General features: G+C 39.1%; 2 protein-coding genes across 3 annotated transcripts in view; both read left to right on the top strand.

The window, feature by feature from the left end:
* grk4 (G protein-coupled receptor kinase 4) overlaps positions 1-14,671 on the top strand; it is a 100,680-nt gene extending 86,009 nt beyond the window's left edge. The window contains exons 10-16 of the mRNA XM_088629695.1: positions 802-839; positions 1,726-1,815; positions 4,136-4,344; positions 5,924-6,061; positions 6,652-6,789; positions 7,459-7,590; positions 9,451-14,671. Coding sequence (XP_088485821.1) covers positions 802-839; positions 1,726-1,815; positions 4,136-4,344; positions 5,924-6,061; positions 6,652-6,789; positions 7,459-7,590; positions 9,451-9,504 — 799 coding nt within the window. The 3' untranslated portion in view covers positions 9,505-14,671. The remainder of the gene's footprint in view (positions 1-801; positions 840-1,725; positions 1,816-4,135; positions 4,345-5,923; positions 6,062-6,651; positions 6,790-7,458; positions 7,591-9,450) is intronic.
* A 3,923-nt stretch (positions 14,672-18,594) lies between these two features.
* The window catches only part of htt (huntingtin), a 90,436-nt gene continuing 88,012 nt past the window's right edge, over positions 18,595-21,018 (top strand). For both annotated transcript variants that reach the window (XM_088629693.1, XM_088629690.1), the window contains exon 1: positions 18,595-18,982. In XM_088629693.1, coding sequence (XP_088485819.1) covers positions 18,885-18,982 — 98 coding nt within the window. In that variant the 5' untranslated portion in view covers positions 18,595-18,884. The remainder of the gene's footprint in view (positions 18,983-21,018) is intronic.

Below are 21,018 nucleotides of genomic sequence, written 5' to 3'. Positions count from 1 at the left end.
CTCAGTACAGTTTGTTTAGCCAAACATTAGAACTACCTACCTAATCTTATTTTCTGTCATGAACTGAATGATATCATGTGGCTCAACAGCACACCCAGTGGATAACCTTGTTAATACTGGCACTGTACAGTCACTTTACAGTCATTAAATTGATTTGCTTTTTGATGAGCTGGAGTACTTTAGATAGGAAATGAAAGGCTTTGTGCACAAAACACACTTTTCTTCACTTTTTCTGATTTAAAAGAATTGGAGTGGATGTCTTGAGTCTAAGCTGAGTGTCTCAAATCAGGTATGCAGGCTATAAAACAATGAATGTGATAACTGTAAAGGTGTGGTTTATTCTTATTACATTAAAATGTACTGCAACATTCTTGAATGATACTTCTTCTTCCAGGACAGTTTTCAGTTTTTGCACTAAATAAAAAGTGAAGATCTTAGTAAATATAAATTCAGTTGAAAAATTGTCAAGGAACATTTTTTTCAAAATTTAGTTTCAGGAAAAAAACAATGAACTTTCTTATTGGGATATGCAAATTTAAAATAAATCATGACATGGGGAGAATTTACCCAATGTGCAGAAGGTTATGAAAAAAGCCCTGCCAGTCTTCAAATAACATGAAAAAACAGAAAATAAGTCTGAAATGCCATTGTTAATTTTAATAAAACTTTTTATTTCAGCTGTTTAAACACAGTATCAGTCTTAGTTTAATTTGGCTTTGTTCAGGAATGGCTTTAGGCTTTGCAGTCATTGGCCAGATTGTATTATTTTTAACCTGAGTACTTACATTTTCGTCTCTACAGGGATTTGAAGCCGGAAAATATTCTTTTAGATGATCGTGGTAAGTCACTGCAAATTATTTAAAAATATGCTTAGGACAGTTGTAAGCTAGAAGCTGAAAGAAAACTTTTACGTGGTTTTTGGAGCAATTTCAGTTTTTTGTTTTATATACAATTTCTTTCCTCCGGGTCCTCCAGTTTCCTTCCACAGTGGGAAAAAAAATACATACTGATACGTTAATTGGCTTCTGTGAAAACTGACCCTACTGTAGGTGTGAGTGTGTGTTTGTGTCTGTGTGTGTCCTGTGATGGACTGGTGCTCTCCAGCCTTGCTCCCATTGCTTGCTGGGATAAACTCCTGTTCCCTTGTGACCAGGAAAAGAAGTTAGAAAATGGATGTATAGAGGGATATACAGTTTCACTTTAAGTTGTAGTTTATGCATTCCCACTTTTTCAGATCTTGGTGCTAAATATTGTACTGAAATGCAACAGCATTGTTCACACATAATGATGGTTACCCAAAAAATAAAGCTGTAGCAGAACTTACTAATGCCAGAACTCCTGAAAAAAAGATTTGGCACACTTAAAAGAGTTTAAAGAACAGAATAAGCAGGAAATGTAAAGATAAAATGCAGCTGAAGTGTAGCCGTCCTGATCTAAGAAGAGATATTATCTTACAAGCTCATACTTTGAGTGTGTACTGTATATACTGTATGTAAAGAAAATTGACTTGAATTTAAATATCAGATCCCACAGGCCTTTACATAATCACTTGAAATAACTTAATTTCGTTTGAAGTGTCTGATTCACTACATTTTGTAGGATTGCTTTAAATGTATTCAGCTGTACAGTAAGTCCTGATGTGATAGTTTTTCTGTTCTTTTTTTAGTTAACTGTAAACTGTTTTCCAGTGAAGGCTTAATTCTCAGTCCCCATTTTTTTCCATAGGACATATCCGTATTTCAGACCTGGGTTTAGCCGTCCAAATCCCAGAAGGAGAGACGATACGAGGGAGGGTGGGGACTGTAGGTTATATGGGTAAGTAAAATATTCATTTGAAGATCTGTGACTGTTAATCACATTTTGGTTCTATTAGGTCTGAGGATGGCAGGCATGCATATTTATGCTCATATGGACTGGAAAGAAAGTGTTTGCAAGTGGGAAGATGTTGTGCTAGCTTTTGAGTTGACCTGAGAGAGTAAACCTTTAGAAATCTCAGATTAAACGGTAATGTTAAATTATGTATAGGTGATCTTGCATTTAAGACTGTGCAGCAGGTTTCTGAAATAATTCATTTTAAACATGCAGTAGCCATCATATCTAAGGCAGCAATACATTTCGAAAAGAATTCTTGTTTTTAAATTGGGCATCTCTGATCATTTATTTTATACACATCCACACTGAAATCATGAGCTAAAGTTAGATGTTTGCGCTTATACCCCTGTACTGCATGGTAAGAATAAGCACCTTACATGCACCTCAAACACTGAACCACCAGAGCCGCCACTGTTTAGAAAATATTAGCGCTTTTAGAGAGATCTGATTTTTGCTCGTTACCATCCAAGTTTGGAATGCCAAAAAAAGTAAATGTGCTTTTGAATCTGTACAAGGAGGGACACTGTGTGAATGCGTACCAGGCACGAACGAGTTCTGGGAGTGCTCGGAGTGTGGATACATGAAATTTGCAAGTAATCTACCCAGTGACCATCACCAGACAACAACAGCATGGTCTGCTGGCTGGAAAAGCCTGGGGGTAGCCTAGACTTGATTGAACAACTCAGCAGAGACTAGTTAAACATTGATTTCACCTTCACAAATATGGTGGATGATTCCAGAACACCCATGAGTCTGATTATGTCAGGTGACTCAGACCTGTTGGTACACAGTGTATGCACCCGGAAATGTCCTCACTGTTAATCAGTGTTTTCCGGCCTTTTCCATATCAAGGACAACCCCAAAGATACTGGACAAGGGTGCTCAATTCAGATAAATCCTGGTTCTGTGTTCCAGTCGGTGTTAATAAAGGGTGTGTAAAATGGAGAAAGGTTGGCAGGTGGCGTTGGCTGCTGCCTCATAGCTTCCTGTTTGATTCTGGGCCTAGGCAGCATTTCAGTCTGGAAACCACAACCACAACTTTTGCTTGCACAAGGTTTTCTCTGAGTATTCTCGTTTCCTCCCACCTGCCAAAAATGGGTTTATTTGGCTTCTTTATAACTGGCTCTTCTTGGGATATGAGCCCTGCTGCTCATGAGAAAAGAAGCTGGACACCCCATATCAGCACTCTGCCCTGTCAGTAGTGACTCTGGTGCCATTCTGCCCTGTTTGTGGAGTCAGGTATGGGTTAGAGACCAGAGAAGAAAGGCCCACTGAGGTTTGGGTTAACATCATGATGTACAGTAGATAGCAACTGATGCCAAATTAAGGAACTGACATCTTGGGATTGATGATAAACTCACTGCATTGAGATTAGCTTTCTACAGATAAAAACGTCAGGTGTGTGTTTGATCCATTGTTTCAACTTTAACAACATCGATATAATCTCTGAAGCTTTCAACACAACACAGTTTTTGTCTTGAGGTGGCAGGTGTTACTCCAGTGTCATTCCAGAGTATAGGTGTAGGCTGTGCTCAGGCCTGCTGTTTGCCAGGTCCAAATCCAGTCCAGCACCTCTGGAATAAGTTCACTGGGCACACATGTTAATATTGACCACTGCCCAATAACACAAAGAAGTACTCTTCGGGTTAAATATTTTCATGCTCCACATGCTGGTATCTGGTCTGTGTTGTGTTGTTTATATAGCCCATACAACAAGTAACTGTCCACATGGAGTGTTAATTATAGTATAAGTATTAGGACACACAAAAGTATACATAGGTATAGCTGACTTGAACACAACATGCAAATACACATTTGGCTTTGAACTTTCTTTTCAGGAACTGAAAAAGGCAATGAACTGATGTCACAGTCCAAATGTAGAGAATACACCCACTTTACCTTGTCTGTAGTTTAGTTTTAAATTGGGGTATTGTTCCTAAAGGATTTCATTGTATAGTACACTGCCACCTAGTGGCCGCAAGCAATCCGTCTGGAATGTGCTGGTGTGCACTGAGGATCATGAGACATCAATGGGCAGCAGCTGGCCATTCTTGTCTGTGGATTGAGTGTGGGGATATGGCAAAGGAGATGATATCTGTGTTTGTGAAAACACAAACTTCAGTATCTGCGAAATAGTAACATTCCCTAGAGCCTCAGACCCCTCCTTTGTAATTTAATCCTTCCGCGAGTCTTAAAGAGTTCCCTCCGTTTGTGGGGTCTGTTTTCACGGAATGCCCCCCAAACTTTTTTTCCTGCACGTCAGCTCCCGAGGTGATCCAGAATGAGAGCTACACGTTCAGTCCGGACTGGTGGGGGCTGGGCTGCCTGATTTTCGAGATGATCCAGGGCCAGTCTCCGTTCCGCCGGCGCAAGGAGCGGGTCAAGCGGGAGGAGGTGGACCGGCGGGTGCGCGAGGACCCGGAGGAGTATTCTGAGAAGTTCTCCGAGGAGGCCAAGGACATCTGCAGAGTGGTGAGGGCACACGTCCGTGCTGGCAGGGCGTAGCAGAGTTTTACCCACGTTGCCACAGTGCGTGATACACTGCCTCACTGTTGGCACATGTGACTTGCTACAGCTTGGCCTCAGCTAGCCTCCTTCCTTCTGGTCCCTGTGCAGCGCTGCAGGCCTCTTTCTTTAGCTCTGAAGTTTACTGGGACCATAGCTGAGCGTGGGGATGCCAGTAGCTCCCTGAGTGCCCTCTTCTTAATCACTTTTTTCCTTACATTGTGTAATAAATGCCAGTGTGCCAGTAATGGCAGTGGGTGCAGTTTAATTCCAGAAACTCCAGTAAGTAGTAACCCCTTACTAGGGCCAGGCCCTCTGAAGTATAGATGATTGCACTGATGCACTTTGGGTAGAATCACAGATCAGCTTGTTTTTATACATTTTAGTTAAATGTCAAGGGTGGCACTGTGGCACAGTCAGTAGTTAGCATTGTTGCCTGGCCATGCTAGGGCCCTGGGGTCAATTCTGGACCCGGGGTGCTATCTGTGTGGGGTTTGTATGTCCTCCCCATATTCATCTCCAGTTTCCACACATATTCCAAAGACATGCTGGTAGGTTAATTGGCTTCTGGGAAAACTGGTCCTGACGTGAGTTTGTGCATGTTTGCCTTGTGATGGACTTGCGGCTGGTCCAGGAGATACCCTGCCTTGCACCCGTTGCTTGCTGGGATACGATCCAGCTTCCCCCGCAACCCTGATTTGGACGAAGCGGTTAGATAATGAAATTGCTCTATTTAACATCAGTGAAACGTTCTACCCATTGAAACTGATCTTGAGATTTGTATTTGCCAGATCTTTATTAGGATCATTGCACAAAGAAAAAAATAGTAAGGTCAGCAGGTAGCCACAATATTTTAAATCATATCTCAGTACAGGCTCTTTGTTACAACTTCTCTTTATGTTAGGTGTTGTGTAACAACAAATACAGAAGAGATCAAACAAGCAGGTGATGTAACATCATGAAGACTATTTTGGACTTTTCCATGCTCTTAATACCATTTTTATGAAAGATCACTGTTATACATTTAAGTATAGATGAATGCAAGTAGATTGCAACAATCCAAAATTTAGTGCCTCGCAAAAGTATTCAGACCCTTTCAGTGGTGTCTGATTAATATTTTTGTGAATTTTAAAATATGTACTTTTTTTGCTTTGAATGTGTGGTGTAGTTTGCGTATGTAGCCAGTATAAATTGCTACTTCAAAGTGTTATGAATGTAAGGTTAAAAACAACAGAATGTGAAATCTGTACAATGATCTGAATACTTTTGCAAAGCACTGTAATTCAAGAAATATCCACCCCAGGGTGGATGAATGTTCAATCCAGAGTAGGAAAAAAACATTCACATTTTTTAAATCTAACATAGTGTACACAAAAAAATGGCAAAGGGTGTCATCAGGTTTCCTGTGTATTTAGGCAGTATAAAGCCTGTTGTTCTACCAAGCTGAAGGCCGAAGGTTCTGAATTAAAGGCCTATTGAGCAGAAACTCATGACTTCTGAACTGAGAGTTTTATAAGGTCCAATCTAAACTTTTCCATTTTCACAGCTGCTTGCTAAAGACCCCATAGAAAGACTGGGTTGTCAGGGGGGAGGAGGGGCAGAAGTGAAGCAGCATCGCATATTTAAAAACATCAACTTCAAGCGACTAGAAGCCAACATGTTGGATCCTCCTTTTATTCCTGACGTGAGTAGAGAAATGTTTTTTTTTTTCGGGAGGTGGGAGGTGGGGGTTTGGCACATTAGGAAGACACTAGATTGATCCAGAGAAGTCAGTGCACAGCTTTGTAAATTCATTTTTTTGCTTTTGACTTTTCATTACAGTCCATCTAGAATTGCCAGTGGAAATACAGTATGGCTGATCTGTATACCCTTAAGCAAATTATTATAACAACCATCTGTGACTAAACTAAGAAATTTAATGTTTGTCTTCCTGAAGGCTTGTGTGGAGCACTGCCTTGTATGAGTGACTGCTCTTGTGCTTGTACTTGTGAAGCTTTAGTTGTACGGGAGCTACATTATCTTTGGGATTAAAATCATGTCAAAGTCGTGGCATAGTTTGTCCTGTAGTCTGCACAACCAGCCAGCAGATGGCTCTCTCTTCCCTGTGACTGGGTGGAGTAGCTCTGGCTTAAAGCAGCTTCTCATTGAAGTGATTAGAATGTTGGCTCCTTGACCTGCCAGCTATAGCCATTGGGATACAGCACATCTGTGATTCACAATGAATGGCCATTGAAACCTGCTTGCTGATTTTATTTTGTCCTTTCCCTCCCACAGCCTCGGGCAGTCTATTGCAAAGATGTCCTGGATATTGAACAGTTCTCCACAGTTAAAGGAGTTAATCTGGATCCTACAGATGATGATTTCTATCACAAGTTTGTTACAGGCAGCGTCTCCATCCCCTGGCAGAATGAGGTAATACAGCTTAAAGGCAAATACAAAACATGCCCCTTGTGTTAACAGCTGTACTATTAGACAAAGGTTATGGGTCTAATCACAGTGTCAGCTGTGATTTGAAACAAGCCTGGCTGTCAGCTTTAACATGGCTGAGTAGCTTGTTCCATACTCCCACAGCCCTTTGGGTGAAGATGTGACTTGTGTTCTCAGTCTTAAATGCTCTACCCAATTTAATCTCCCATAGAGCATCACTGTTACAGATCCTTTTTTCTGCTAATTTGGAGGCATTACACAAGATGGGAACTAAGTCGGCCAGAGCAAATTGGAATGTTACATGGAAATACAGGGTTATGAGAAAATGATTTCTAGCAGTGTAGAAATCTTGCAAGTTAGAGTAAAGAGGCCGGATTTGGATGGTGGAATATCAAACCTGCCAGTACAGTCACTCAAGTCTCGGATCAAAAGAAAATCATTCAGCAGTGGAAACATACTCTTTGTTAAGGAAAAATACATTAGTTTCTGCTCTTATGATATGTTGTAGCTGAGACAAAGGTAAATACAAAATGCATGTACCTGGAATGTCGCAGTTTCCGAAAGCTACAGATAACCCATTGTTTTGAAATCCTTTAACAAGGGAGCGGATCTGTCTTTGCATCTTTTTCATTCAGTTGGATTTTTCCGTTTCAGATGATCGAGATGGAATGCTTCAAAGAAATCAACGTGTATGAGGCAGATGGGACACTGTGTCCGGATTTAGATGTAAATAGGCCGAATCCGCCGCCAAAGAGAGGTTTCTTTTACAGACTCTTCAGTAGAGAGGTAAGCCAGGACATCTTGAGCTGTAACAGTGTCAGTAATCAATAATACTGCCGGTGCTTAGAGGAATGGCAAGCATCATCTCCTGTTAATTTCAGTGGCCTATATGAAATCCTGTGTTGTAGAACTACATGACTTCTAAGAGGTAAGAATATCCACCTGAGGAGTGGTTTAGAGTGGGTAGAGTTATTATTAGTTTGTTTCTTAGTTTTAAAACTTCAGGTTTACAAAAAGTTTACCAATTTTTTTTGGTATTAGACTCTATCTTTTAGCTACATACCACGTTTTGTAAATACTATTTGGGAAAGAAAGTTATTCCACTAGTACAATATTTAAAGTCAAAGTCTCTCTTAAATGAATTACACCAAAGAAAAAAATATTTTGTTCTTAACGGCTTATCTTATACCTTAAGCCAAAGGCAGGCATAGTCAAACAAAACACAAAGTTTTTACGCATGGCTTTTGCTAAGACATAGTACAAAACGGCAAATGGGCAATATTGCAGTGTGAGGTTACTGGTACTTGAAAACACACCAGTGTGAGAACCACTCCTGAAACAATCTGATTAACTTTGTGGAAAATGCAGTGTTTCCCAATTCAGACAAAGTGTTTCTCTTTGGCTGTTGGGGAATTCTGGTGTGAATGCCGTACTGCTCACTGCCTTTAGCCCGCCGGTTCATGTCCCTTGTTACCAGGCAACGTGTACTTCCACCCAAAGTTACTTTCAACTCCCCTCTGATACTGACTGTAATCCCAGCCCTAGAGTCTCTCCCTGCCAAATATCCAAAGGGGCAACAACATTCGCTCCAATGCTGTCTGTTTTGTGTTATTCATCTGAATGCCTCCTGCGTCTTTGCCAATTATATTTTTAGAGGTTTTGGTCTTAGCACTTGACACCACTTTTCTGTTTAGTGTTTTGATAAAACAGTGTTTGCTGCACAGAGATTTCCTCTCCAATTTTCCCAAATTTAAACCATGGTAGTTGCTGTATATATTGGATGAGGAGCTCCTGTTTATTTCACACTTACGGCCAAGTAGAAATTTGGCATGAGCTTGAATAGTATGGCAAACATTGATTGTGAAAAATAATAAATCGTCATATTCCACTGATCAGAAAATTTGTTTTGTTAATTACAACAGTACGGTGGTTTCATTTCCTGAATCATATGTCCCACTATTTTACCCAAATTCAGAAAACCTAGTTCACTGTTTAACATCTGTGAGTTAACCAAAGAGAAAGATGGGTGTTTTATAAACATGTACAGTATACTCTATATACACTTCTTCCCTCCCATTTTCCTGACTCTACCATCACACAAAGAATCTCATTTTGCAAAGGCAGCAGAATGTGTAGATAAGCTTCTTTAAGCCCCACTTAACCTTTCAACAGACCTGCTCAGACCTGTTTCTGTTGGCCAAAGAAAATGAAACAAAAGCGATTGAGTGTTGTTCTTGACCACTTTCATGTGTTGTTCAAGTCCATGGAAAAGCTACAGTAAGACCAGTGTAATGATTCCATATTCTCTTAGTCTATAAAGGGCCTAAAAACTAGTGTTCTGAACACCAAGCCTGACTTAAACTTTAAATAAACATACTTTAGGTCTTAAAAAGGTTTGATGTTTATGATACATTACAAAGCTAAGATACAGTTATGGCCTAAAACATTAAAGGCTTGATTTTTATGAAATCATTTGCCCCAATTTCAAATTCAGTAGTTGATGTGTAGTCTCTAATGTGTAGTAACAAATAGAAGACAACTTTCAAGTTGGTAATATGCGATTAGGTTTAGTCTTAGTTTTCAATTATTTTCAGCCTGCATCTGCTTTTCTAGAGTGTTTGGAATAATTTGTTTTCCTTTGCTTAGGTTTGTTTTAAGAGTGGCTACAGCGATGACGAAGAGGAGCCGTACAGAATTTAAACCACTCTGACAGCCAAAACATCGCAATCTTAACAAAATGAATGTTTTACTGTATTTATGAATTGTATTAAAAGTGTATAATAATGAAAGAAAAATGTATGAGTTTAAAAATTTTGTACATTTGTACTTGAATTATGTCTAGATGTATATTTTCACTAAAGGTTGTATTGTACAAAAAGCCATATAAGTACCACTTGAATGCATACATATTTTTTCTTTGAATGAATATGAAAATATGTATTTAAAGATTTTTTTAAAGAAGCACAGTTATTGGTATCTGTACTAGTGTTACCTTTTATTTTTAATATAGCATAGGGTTCCATGTCTAATGTTTTTATTCTTTTTTTTTGGCCAACTTATAGTATTAGCACATCTTTTTTTTTTTCTTGAGCTGTAGAACCTCTTTCTGAAAAGGTCTTTCATCCTATGTAAGAAATCTGTAAGGTACGTATAAAAACAAAATTGTCATTTTATGGCTTGAGAAAGTGGATGAGGGTACCTTATGCTTTTTAAAGCTGTGTCAGAATGGTCCGTCTTTTGTGATTTAAAATAGCCCAGCTGCTTAAAAAAGATTTTGTACTGCAGTTGCTTCAGCTTTGGCATGGTAAAGGCTTATATCGTCAATTGAACTGTACACATTTTTTCCTTTTCCAAAGAAGCACACCTTACCAGTTAGTTGAAGTAACCTTAAGACTACTGTTATAATATGGAAACATTCCATTCTTGGCCCATAACCATTATTAAAATATGTAACAATGACTCAAACATTATCCTGGACCTACTAGGCCATTTGTCAACATTTGCTGTTTTAGTAAGATAGTTATTAGGTCTTGTACATTTTTTCTACCATTGAGAGACTTTCACAGTGCATGATAGAAATATTCTAGGGAGATTCATGCTTGTATGTGTTTGAATGACATAGACAACAGAAGACTACATCTTCCTAACTCTACAAATTATATGAATAGGCTATCATATACTATATGTATGCAGTGGTCTCAAGCCAATGAATAACATTCCAAACTCTTGCCTGGAGACTGGGAAAACTTTAGGGATTTCATGGTGCCTAGCAATCTCCATGTCACTGTCAATGAGTTACCTTGGTGTACCCGTGCCTTAAAGAATATAAAATAAAGGGGGACTGACCTTGAAGTAATCTGAGTTTTCACAACACTCTATACATACTTGTCATAGAAAATGAATGAGTGTCTTCATCCATTCTTCGTTTTCTTTTTTATAAACTAGGCCAAGTCATGTGAAGGCTGAAGGAGGTGAAAATTATGCAGCTTCCTCATGGGTTTTTAATGCAGTCTGTATTTCTTCATGAGTGTATATTAACAATATAGAATTAAAAAAATGTAGGTCTTCAGTAATAGGTCAAAGGTTTCAAAGGCGTCTCACTCCTTTGCCACCCAAGCTATCCACCATTGCTGCTGTCCTGTCTTGCACTGGCCTAGAAGGAACGTGGCATTATTAATGTTCTTTTGTTTGTGAGAGTGCATTCTCAATGATATCAAAAAGAAAGGTCCTTACAGTTCATTTGCTTGTTAAATTTCAAACTAAAATACATTCTGGAAGCAAAAGAATCCCAGGGCGTTTTTTGAAAAGAGTAGGGGTGTAACCCTGGCATCCTGGCTAAATTTCCCATTGGCCCTTACCAATCATGGCCTTATAATAATCCCCATCTATGAATTGGCTTCATTACTCTGCTCTCCTCCCCACTGATAGCTGGTGTGTGGTGAGCATACTGACACACTATGGCTGCCGTCCCATCATCTAGGTTGATGCTGCACATTGGTGGTGGTGGAGGAGAGTCCCCATTACCTGTAAAGCGCTTTGAGTGGAGTGTCCAGGAAAGCGCTATATAATTGTAAGCAATTGTTATTAATTAAAAGCTGATAATGATCTTACTACCACCTGTTTTACAGTAAACCAGACTATAATCGACATCTGCTCTGCTTTTAAAACACAGGTTATTAAAATTACTCTTATTTTGACTAGACAGAAAAGGGCTCTTTCAGCACAACCTTTGCTGAGGATCTTTGTATGAGGATCATTTTTTTGAGAAGCCACAGACAACAAAGCCCCCTTACTGGAAGGTGAGCACTGACTGGAGGAGAGACGTGTCCCTCACAACAGTCATCCAATAGGCCTCTTGGGTCGCTTTGTTGGTCGAGACTCAAGAATGTCCTTTCCCCAAAAAACTCACAGCCTCCCCTCGCTGGTACTCTTTCAGTTGTGCAACATCGCCTGGGGAATCTCAGTCACTGCTAGTGACATGACCCAGGCTCAATGCCGTGGGGCTGCTCCTGGCAAGAGGCTTAAATATTGAGCCACTCAGGAGGCCCCAACGTGATTCCATTTGAAAATGGAACAGGGTGTTACCTTTTCATTACATATGTCTGGCTATAATTTTGTAGTAAATTTGTATTTCCTTAATGTGTCTGTAAAATATATATATATAACCAATCTTACAAATGCAGCTTCCTTTGTTTAAAAACCCAACTAGGCTTGTAAACAGCGTGTATCACTCGGGTGGCTTTTGGGCTGTTGCCTGCATTAAAGGAAGAATGCCTTTGTTGAAATCTTTATTTCTTAGTACAAGAGAGTCCAATAAATCCTCTTTTTCAATGTCATAAACTGCTTTACATCCTTAATATTTTGTGTTGTTTCTTCGGTTGAAGAGTTCTTTTTTCTCTATTTTTTTTAATCTGGACTTCTGCCTATGTAAAACTATTTAATCCTCCATGGAGGGGGGGGGGCAGAGGAATTTCAAACAAAAAGTTTGCAGGGGTTGCAGTTTTGATTGAAAGGCTTGTGGTCAGGATTCGGTATATAACAGTATATTATTATACGATCAGTTCTTTTTATTGTCCAGAAGCATTTTTGCCTCCACCAACAAGTATTCTGTGTGTGTGTGTGTGTTTCTGCCGTGCATTTTTCAAACATGACATTTCCGTTTGAAGAATTAACTTTTACTGGCACTTTTCAGTGTCATAAAATTTTCTTCAAAATGAATGACAGTGTTGAAAGTGTGATTGAAGTTCTTGCATTAGAACATTACTTGGCTAACGTGTGTGGTTTTTTGCTGAACTGACCAAATGATGGAATTCAGTTTTCCATAAATCAGCTACAGACACCTTTTAGCTTACTCCTTTAGCCAACAGATATCGTTTGTTAATCATTTTAATGCTGTGAAAATTGGTGACAATCTTTCTTTACATGATAGAAGCCATGTTTACACGCATTTAGTAGCTGTCTCTTTTTTTCATGCATTATGTTGATACTGGACTAGCTGTACAAGAAACCACAACCTTATTATATTTACTCATTCACTGGAGTGGCAAAATAAAGCCTCATTGATTCATTTATTTCAGTGTTAAGTTTGCAAGACATTATGGGCTATTACTGCAATTTAATTTGGAACAAGTTGATTGTACTTGTTATCACCAATGAATTTTCCAAATCCTTCCCCTTTACTCCTCTTACAACAGTGATTTGGAAATTTATTGAATATAAAACTATTGATTCTGTGGTTGTGGGTAGTAGTTGGCGATACTGGAACTGAATTTGTGTTTATTTTTATGGGGGGGCAGTATTGTGCCTGGTTTCAGTATTTTTTTAATTTTATTATTTCTTAAAATTGAACTTGCAGTTTGTGTTCATGGAGCCCAGACTCCAAGGCTGGACATAGCTTATTTGTAACAATATCCTCAATATGATGAACATTCTGACCAACAGGTTCATAGACAAAAAGCAAGGGGCACATTAAAAATAGTAAAATTTCTTTGCCCATATAGCTGTATTTAGCATTTTTGGTATTATTTTGCTTTCCTAAAAATTATTATAGAGCAGAAAATCTAGTGTCCTGAACAGTACTGAAAGAAAATAGAATGGTAAAAAAGGTTTCAACATATTTTCTGTGATAATTAAGACTACTACACTATATGTTGGTCAGTAATGTTAGAATACAGAAGAAAACAAGAATTGAAACTTTACTTTACCACACTTGTTCCTTAGAGCTTTATGGATTTAAGACTTGTCCAACATTGTGAGTAACTGTGTTTTTAAAAAGAGCATTGTATGATAATTCTTGAATGTTCTCCTTTATGGGGGAGCCCAAAGTTGAACTGGGGCACAGTACTTTCTTATCAACACCCAGTCTGACGGACAACTGTTATGTGAACACCCTTTTTGTGATGTCGTAATCCTAATTTGCAATTGTTTTACGATCAGAAGTAGCTTTTGGTTACTTTTTGTGTTTCCTTCATAGTCAATCAAAGTGTCATAAAACTTTTTTGCACTTTTTCATGCAGTTCTATGCTCCTCCCTTCTCAGTCCTTATTGTGGCATACCATAGTAAAAGAGGAGTAAAGTATGGTGATTTATAAAGAACAATTGGTAAAGCATAGGTACAGAATGCAAAGCATTCTAGACAGACTGGGAAGACAAGGCAAGAAAAAGTATGGTCAGACTCCAGACAAAGAAAATGTACTGTGGTAAGCTGCTAAAAGCATCCATTCTAAATCATTGAGAAACCCAGTGTCAAAGTAAGGGTTATGTAGAAACGTTTGGGCTCCCCCAAAGAACAGCAGGAATCAACTGATAGTTTTGTTGCATTGTGGGCTTTTGTAACAGGGCATCAAAATAGAAGTGTTGCAAATGTTACCAATAACGTCAAACCAAGAATTGAAGGAGAGTCTGTGATGGCTCATTCCACTATTTTAAATGGGACATTTTTAATGAAGAAAGACTTTGGCCTTTAACCATGTACCAATTATCAAACCTTTTTTCTAAAAAAAAACCTTTATCAGAGGGACTAATCTAACCGTTCAGTTTCCCAGAATTTTGCTGGTAAGGAAATACTTTTAACAGTTTGAATGTCTGCACAAAGTGCATTTTAATGCCTGTTTTAAAATGTTTTACTAATCAAGCATGTATCGGTAGTAATCTTCAGGTTTCTTGTTTGTAAATTATATTACATTGCCAACATATCAGAAATATTGGATGCCGCCTTTATTAATGCAAGGTGACCGATTTTGTAGTTGTACAGTCTTGTCTTTCAACCACTGCAGTAAGTGTATTTCTTGTACAAGTTCTATCACTGGTTGTTGTACCATATCTGACATTTGTAATTATGAAATAAAACACTGCCGTTTGTACAAAATAGCTTCCCTGTGCTTTATTTAAACAAAGCTATTTCAGTGGGTGCTTCAGCCAATTGAATTTTATTTGCTGTAATGCTATGATAGACTCAAGCTTTAAAATTGCTCATTTTGCTTCCCAGTAATTAACATGATTGACTACTTGGAGAACTGTTCTTGAATTTAACGATTCACACAAGGGATGGCTTGTAACCCATGATGGTTACATAACCATCAGTTTAGAAAAAAATCATTTCTAGTTTTGAAATTGTACATTAGTTATTCTGTTTTGTGGAGTAAAATGTGTATCTTGCTGTGCAGCACAGAGTGGGAATATCACAAACATGACCAATTCACTGGACAAAGCTGAAGGAAGATGCAGTTTTGTGGTAAAAATGACATCACCTCATAGGCACACTGCTAACCCTTTTTGTGAGTCCAGCTATTATCATTAGCTTTACAAAAATGATCTTTTCTCCTGTAAATGTAATGTACAATTCTTTTAACCAAAAAAAAAAATCTATTACAACACAAAAGGAAAAAAAACTGTTTGGATCCAGCAACAAGTAAAGATTCTTATTTTTTACAAGGTGTTTTATCAATATATATCTAGGCAGCTCTCCCTAAGTGAGCATAAAGAGATTAATCCATCCATTTTCTAACACGTTTCTAACAGCTGAGGGTCATGGTGGAGCCAGAGTCTATCCTGGCGAGCAACAGACACAAGGGAGGACACACCCTGGATGGGAAGGCAGTCCATCGCAGGGCCATAAAGTGATTAAAGCTGGCCAAAAATAAACAGCTGAATTTCAGATTTAGCTGAGAAAAATAAGGTAGTGTGTGAATTGTCTTTGGTGGTTTTAAAAAAGTATGAACTATCCTGGTGTCATGAACTGGTGAAAGGGCTAGTAAAATATATTTTTTGACAGTGCTGAAAACGGAAACATCTCTTGTTAAAATTACTTATAAATATTACATATTTAAAGAGGGGAAAGGGTTGCCTCTCACCCCTTCCATACATTCGGCTTGGCTGCCATTATACAATGATAGACCTTGTGCCTTGCAAATGTATTCAGACCCTTGCTCAGTTTACACACTTTGATTTAAAGCTTACAATCATGACACTTTCAAGTACAAATTCTTGTCTCTTATACAATCTGCTCCAAACACTAAAGCAAAAAAAGGAAAAAAACAGATAAATGAAAGAAAAATGGTAAAGTTATGATTGCAGAAATATCCCAACACTAGCTGCGGCAAACCTAAGTTAATTACCTTAACGAGACACACAATTAGTTCAGTAGTCTCAGTGTGTATGTAATAATAGCAGTTCACATGATTTTCAAATAATAGACCTGTCTCTGTAAGGTTCCTTGGTCAGGTAGTGAATGGATCATAAAACCGAGTATCTTTCTAAAGAACTCAGTTAATAAATCAGAATAAATGTGTGTAAAGTAAAAGATTGGGAGATGGGTATAAAAACATATCAAAGACCCTTAATATCTCTTTGAGGATCGTGAAGTTGATCATTAAGAAGTAGGAGGCACCCAGACACTGCCTAGATAAGGCTGTACCTCCAAACTGGAAAAGGAAAAAAAATAGTTATGGATTCCAGAGTGAGGCCAACAGTGACTTTGAAAGAGCTGAGATCAGAGAAAAAGTCAATGGGTCAACAATATCCCAGCCAGTCCACAAAGGGGCTTTGTATGGATCTTATAATTTACATCTCCAATCTCACATGGGATTTCCAACAATGCACCTAAGGGACACTACAAATATACAGGACAATTGCAAAGCAGTGCATATAATGCAAACCCAACTGCAATACACAGTCAACACCATTCCCTGCGTCAAGCATGGTGGTGACAGTATTACGTTATGGGGCTGCTTCTCATAAGTAACTGAGAAGACTGATGGAAAATGAATGGACCAAAACAGAAGAAAAACTGTTTCAATCTCATAAAGACCTAAAACTGGGAGGAACATTAGCCTTTCAGCAGAATGACCCAGAATGCAGGGCCAAAGTCCTAAGAATAAGAACGTTAATGGAATTGAGTGGCCAGTACAGAATGTCAGTAAGCACAGTTGGTGGGGGCTAACCCAAAAAGAACTGCAGTTGTACTTGCTGTCAAAAGGTAGCCAAGAATAGCTGTAATTGCTGCCAATAGTTTCTACCAAATATTGAATTCATGCATCCTTGAACTGAGGTTACCCACATACCACCATATGATTCTCTTCACCAGGCAATTGTGCACCTTTCATCACAAACCACTCATGCTGTTTATGACCTAGATAAAAGAATACTACTTTAATACTATAATGCTAATGCAAAAAAAAATATGTTATTTACTGCAACATAATTTACCATTAGAACTTTTCTGTCTAAGCATTCAAATTTGAATACCTTATCAATTAAAAATGTGTTGGATCATTTTATAATGTCAAGACCATAGGGGGCTGTACGCTATACACATTTGCACCCCTAGCAAAGAACTGAAATCTGTGTTGGAAGGACTGAGTGTAAATGCTCGTCAATCGTTCTATAGCATATTATGTTTTCATAAATGTAAATAAATGCATTTGTTAATAATATAGGCTTGTTGTGTTAAAGTTCACCTGGACTACATTACTGTCTTGTTTGTGAGTCCCATTCAACAGGGGTAGGAATAGACGAGGTCTGGGTTCTTTTCTTGGATGCAGGCTCTTTAGGTGTGTAAAAAGACTTCAAGGACGTTCCCTCTGTGGAAAGAATGTCACCTACAAATACTGCAATCAAACAGGTTTTTAAAAAAAAAACCTGAAGCATGCATTTGGAAAATTATACCAAACCACTGGAGTACAGGATGCTATTCAAAGCTCTGGCTAATAAATATGATTTCCCTGAACAGATAATCATACAGATACATTTTTTTACCAGATCTGCTAGGTAATTTGCAAAGAAGTGTACAGTGCCTTGCACAAGTAGTTAGACCCTTCCTGTGGTTTTCAATTCATTTTGTAACTGCTTTACCCAATTCAGGGTCACAGGGGAGCCAGAGCCTGTCCCACCAAGCAAAAGGTGTGAGGCATGATTCACCCTGGATGGGATACCAGTCCATTGCAGGGCAGACACACACATCCCTACACCTAGGACCAGTTTTTCCAAAATTCAATTCATCTAATAGAATGTCTTTGGAATGTGGGAGTACCCAGAGAAAACCTGCATGAACATGGGGAGAACATATAAACTCCACACAGATAGCACCCCAGGTCTGGAATTGAACCCAGGGCCCCAGAGCTGTGAGGAGGCAATGCTAACCACAGCACTACCCTGTATAAAAAATGTGCCTATTAAACATATTAATTGATATATCAACTGACCACTGACATTTGCTGTATTGTGCCGTTTTCCCCCAAATGCATTTGAAAGTCCCTGCTACTTACTTTACCGTCCACAGGGACATCCCAGATATGTGATGCAACATGCCATTATTTCACTAGCTAGCCACCACTATCACAAATTCATCGAAATATCCAGATCATAGATCCAGAGTACTACACACAAGAGTCGAAGCTCTGCTTTTGTGGTTTTTAGTACACGTACCACAACATTTGTATGATAGGACAAAAGAGAAATTTCTCTTGACAGGCCAGGAAGCTCATCTCCACACTTTACTGATTACCAATCTTCAAACTAATAACCATCAACATCAGATCAGAAACCTGTGGCCTTAAGGTCATGGTTTTTAGGGTAAAAGGAGGGATTTATTTTGCTGTTCAATAAAAATAATACGGTGGCCAATCAGAAGGCAGCCTCCCAGCAAGAAAACTTCGTGGTACATTCAGCCTCTGAGCCGCTTTGGTAAGTAAACCCACGCCGCCCTCTTGCCGAGATGAAGACAGCCCCGGTCGTGTTATTGCTCTCCCGTCCTCTCAATCAAAATCAAGCGGCTCCCGATCAGCCACTCACAGCGCGGCTCCCCCTCAAGCTGTCAGGGAATATACTTCCTTGCTAGGAGGGAGGCTGATGGGATGCATCAAAGATGGCTAACAAAATTGGATATAACAGCAACTAAGTCCCATTCATTTAAATGATAGATTTTTAAAAACCGTAACGAAATCCCTGTGACAGGTGGGGTGTCGCGGAGCCCAAACCCGTGGCTGGATTTAACACGCATGAAGCGCGTAGGCCGTTCCCTTCCTTAACGTTTTCGCGTTGCCCCGCTGTTTGTGTTATTTGTAAATATTATTCCTGTTAAAATGGCCACCATGGAGAAACTGATGAAGGCCTTCGAGTCTCTCAAGTCATTCCAGCAACAACAGGGACCACCATCGGCCGAAGAGCTAGTTCAGAAACAGTAAGTACAGAGCAAGCGAGGTGACGAGACCGGGCACTGAATGGCGGTGCCCTGGGTTGGTGGGCAGCGTAGCAGTGATTGAACAGTCGAGACCAAGGCATCGTAAATTACTTGGAGTTGTCCCTACGGGTGGTGTTTGCTGCGGTTGCGTACCCGATCGCTGTAGGTGCATCAATAATAAATGCACACAAACCCATCTGCCTTGGAAAGCTTTTTCGTTGTTGGTTTGTAAATACACCGAAAGATTAGCTACACTCCTACAGTACTACATCGTAAACAGCGAACGCAGTCGTACCTCTGGTTGCTCCTGGTGCAGATCCTAGGGAATAAAGTTAACTTAGAGTTTTCTTGTGTAAAGATCTGTTTGAAAATCGATTTTTTATATACAGTACGTAGTTTTCGGGGCAGGGGTGGCTAGATAATGAAAGTCGGGCAGTTTGTGGTGTGGCGTAGGTGTCGGTGATAAGCACAAACAGGTACAGTAGCTGCGAATTTCAAAATACAGTATTGCAATGACACAGTTGTATTGATATATGTTAGTCATAATAGTAAAAAGATAAAAAAAACGTCTGTTAATTCAAGATTTAGCATAGATGGCACTTTGAAACCATTATCTGCTGTGCAATACTTCTTAAAAATACAGTCTGTCAGTGAATATTTCCATAGTTTTTAAATTCCTTTCATGTTGTATATGCAGCACTATACGGTCCTATTTTGGTTTGTGCAGTGTATGAAAGCTACTGTTTCTGTAACATCGGTGCAAGACATGATACAGTTACAGTTGTTAAGCTCACCTGTAGCATGCTCTGCCAGGTCTATATCACTTTTGAAACCAGTTACCAGTGTCTCAGCCTCAGAAACTCTGCTGTATCAATGATGTCCCGTATAGATAAAATCTCTTAAATAAGTGATTGTACATGGTGCAAAACAACTCTACCACTCACCCCTAGCTCTTACACATGTAACTTACATAAAATTAATTTCCATTCCTCCATTTTCTAACTGCTTCATCCAATTCAAGGTTGAGGGGGAGCTGGAGCCTATCTCAGCAAGGTGCACAAAGTGGGGTATATTCTTGACAGGATGCCAGTCCGTCACAGGACAGACATGCAGACATACTGACACTCACACCAGGGCCAATTTTCCCAGGTGCCAATTAACCTACCAGTGTGTCTTTAGACTGTGGGAGGAAACATGATTACCCAGATGAACCAGGGGAGAACATATGAACTCTGTGCAGATAGACCCCCAGTTTTGAACCCAGGGCCCCAGCACTGTGAGGCAGCAATGCTAACCACTCTGTCATTGTGCCACCCACACAGATAACACTCCATGTCCGGAATTTAACTTTAACAATATAGATGTTGCATTAGTAGTTTGTGATTTCACGGGATTGGAATATGTTACAAATATCCTTCTTCACCATACTGGAAACACTAAACAATGAAGGGTCTTGTGACTACTTTATTAAATCTGTGTAATCATCCATCTCGGAGATGTCATTCTCATTGAACAGGGTTCTACTGACCCTTAGATAACTAAGAATGTAGTGTTGTACATATACAGTGAAACAATCCACTACTACAGTAGTGTAGCAATGCAAGGCTTTTTGTGAAGGTGCAAAGTATTCACACAACTTCAACTTAGTCGTTGAATAGTATATTGAAGGAATGCATGGGATGTGGAATGCTTTGTGACATTATACAATCGAGTTCTTAAAGATAGTGACTGATAATTCAGTACATAGATCACAGAGCTCAGTTTGCTAGTAATTTCTTTAAGTTGTGTTTTGCTTTGTGATACTCAGTGCCGCAAAGCATATACTGTACAGGTAAAACTCTGTGTTTTTACCTTTTAGTATGTAGAAAACATCTAATATAATTTATAGGCTGTTCCTTTTTTCAGATACCTGAGTATATTGTTTTATAGAGGCTATTCCAGTGCCTTCCAAAAGTATTGAGACCCTTGCACAGTTTTCACATTTTCTTGCTTTAAAGCTTGCAGTGACTTTAGTAGCAATTAATATTTGTTTAATA

The sequence above is a fragment of the Lepisosteus platostomus genome, chromosome 1 (assembly GCF_059453375.1).
Source record: "Lepisosteus platostomus isolate fLepPlt1 chromosome 1, fLepPlt1.hap1, whole genome shotgun sequence".
NCBI lineage: Eukaryota > Metazoa > Chordata > Actinopteri > Semionotiformes > Lepisosteidae > Lepisosteus > Lepisosteus platostomus.
This window is presented reverse-complemented; position numbering and strand designations above follow the sequence as displayed.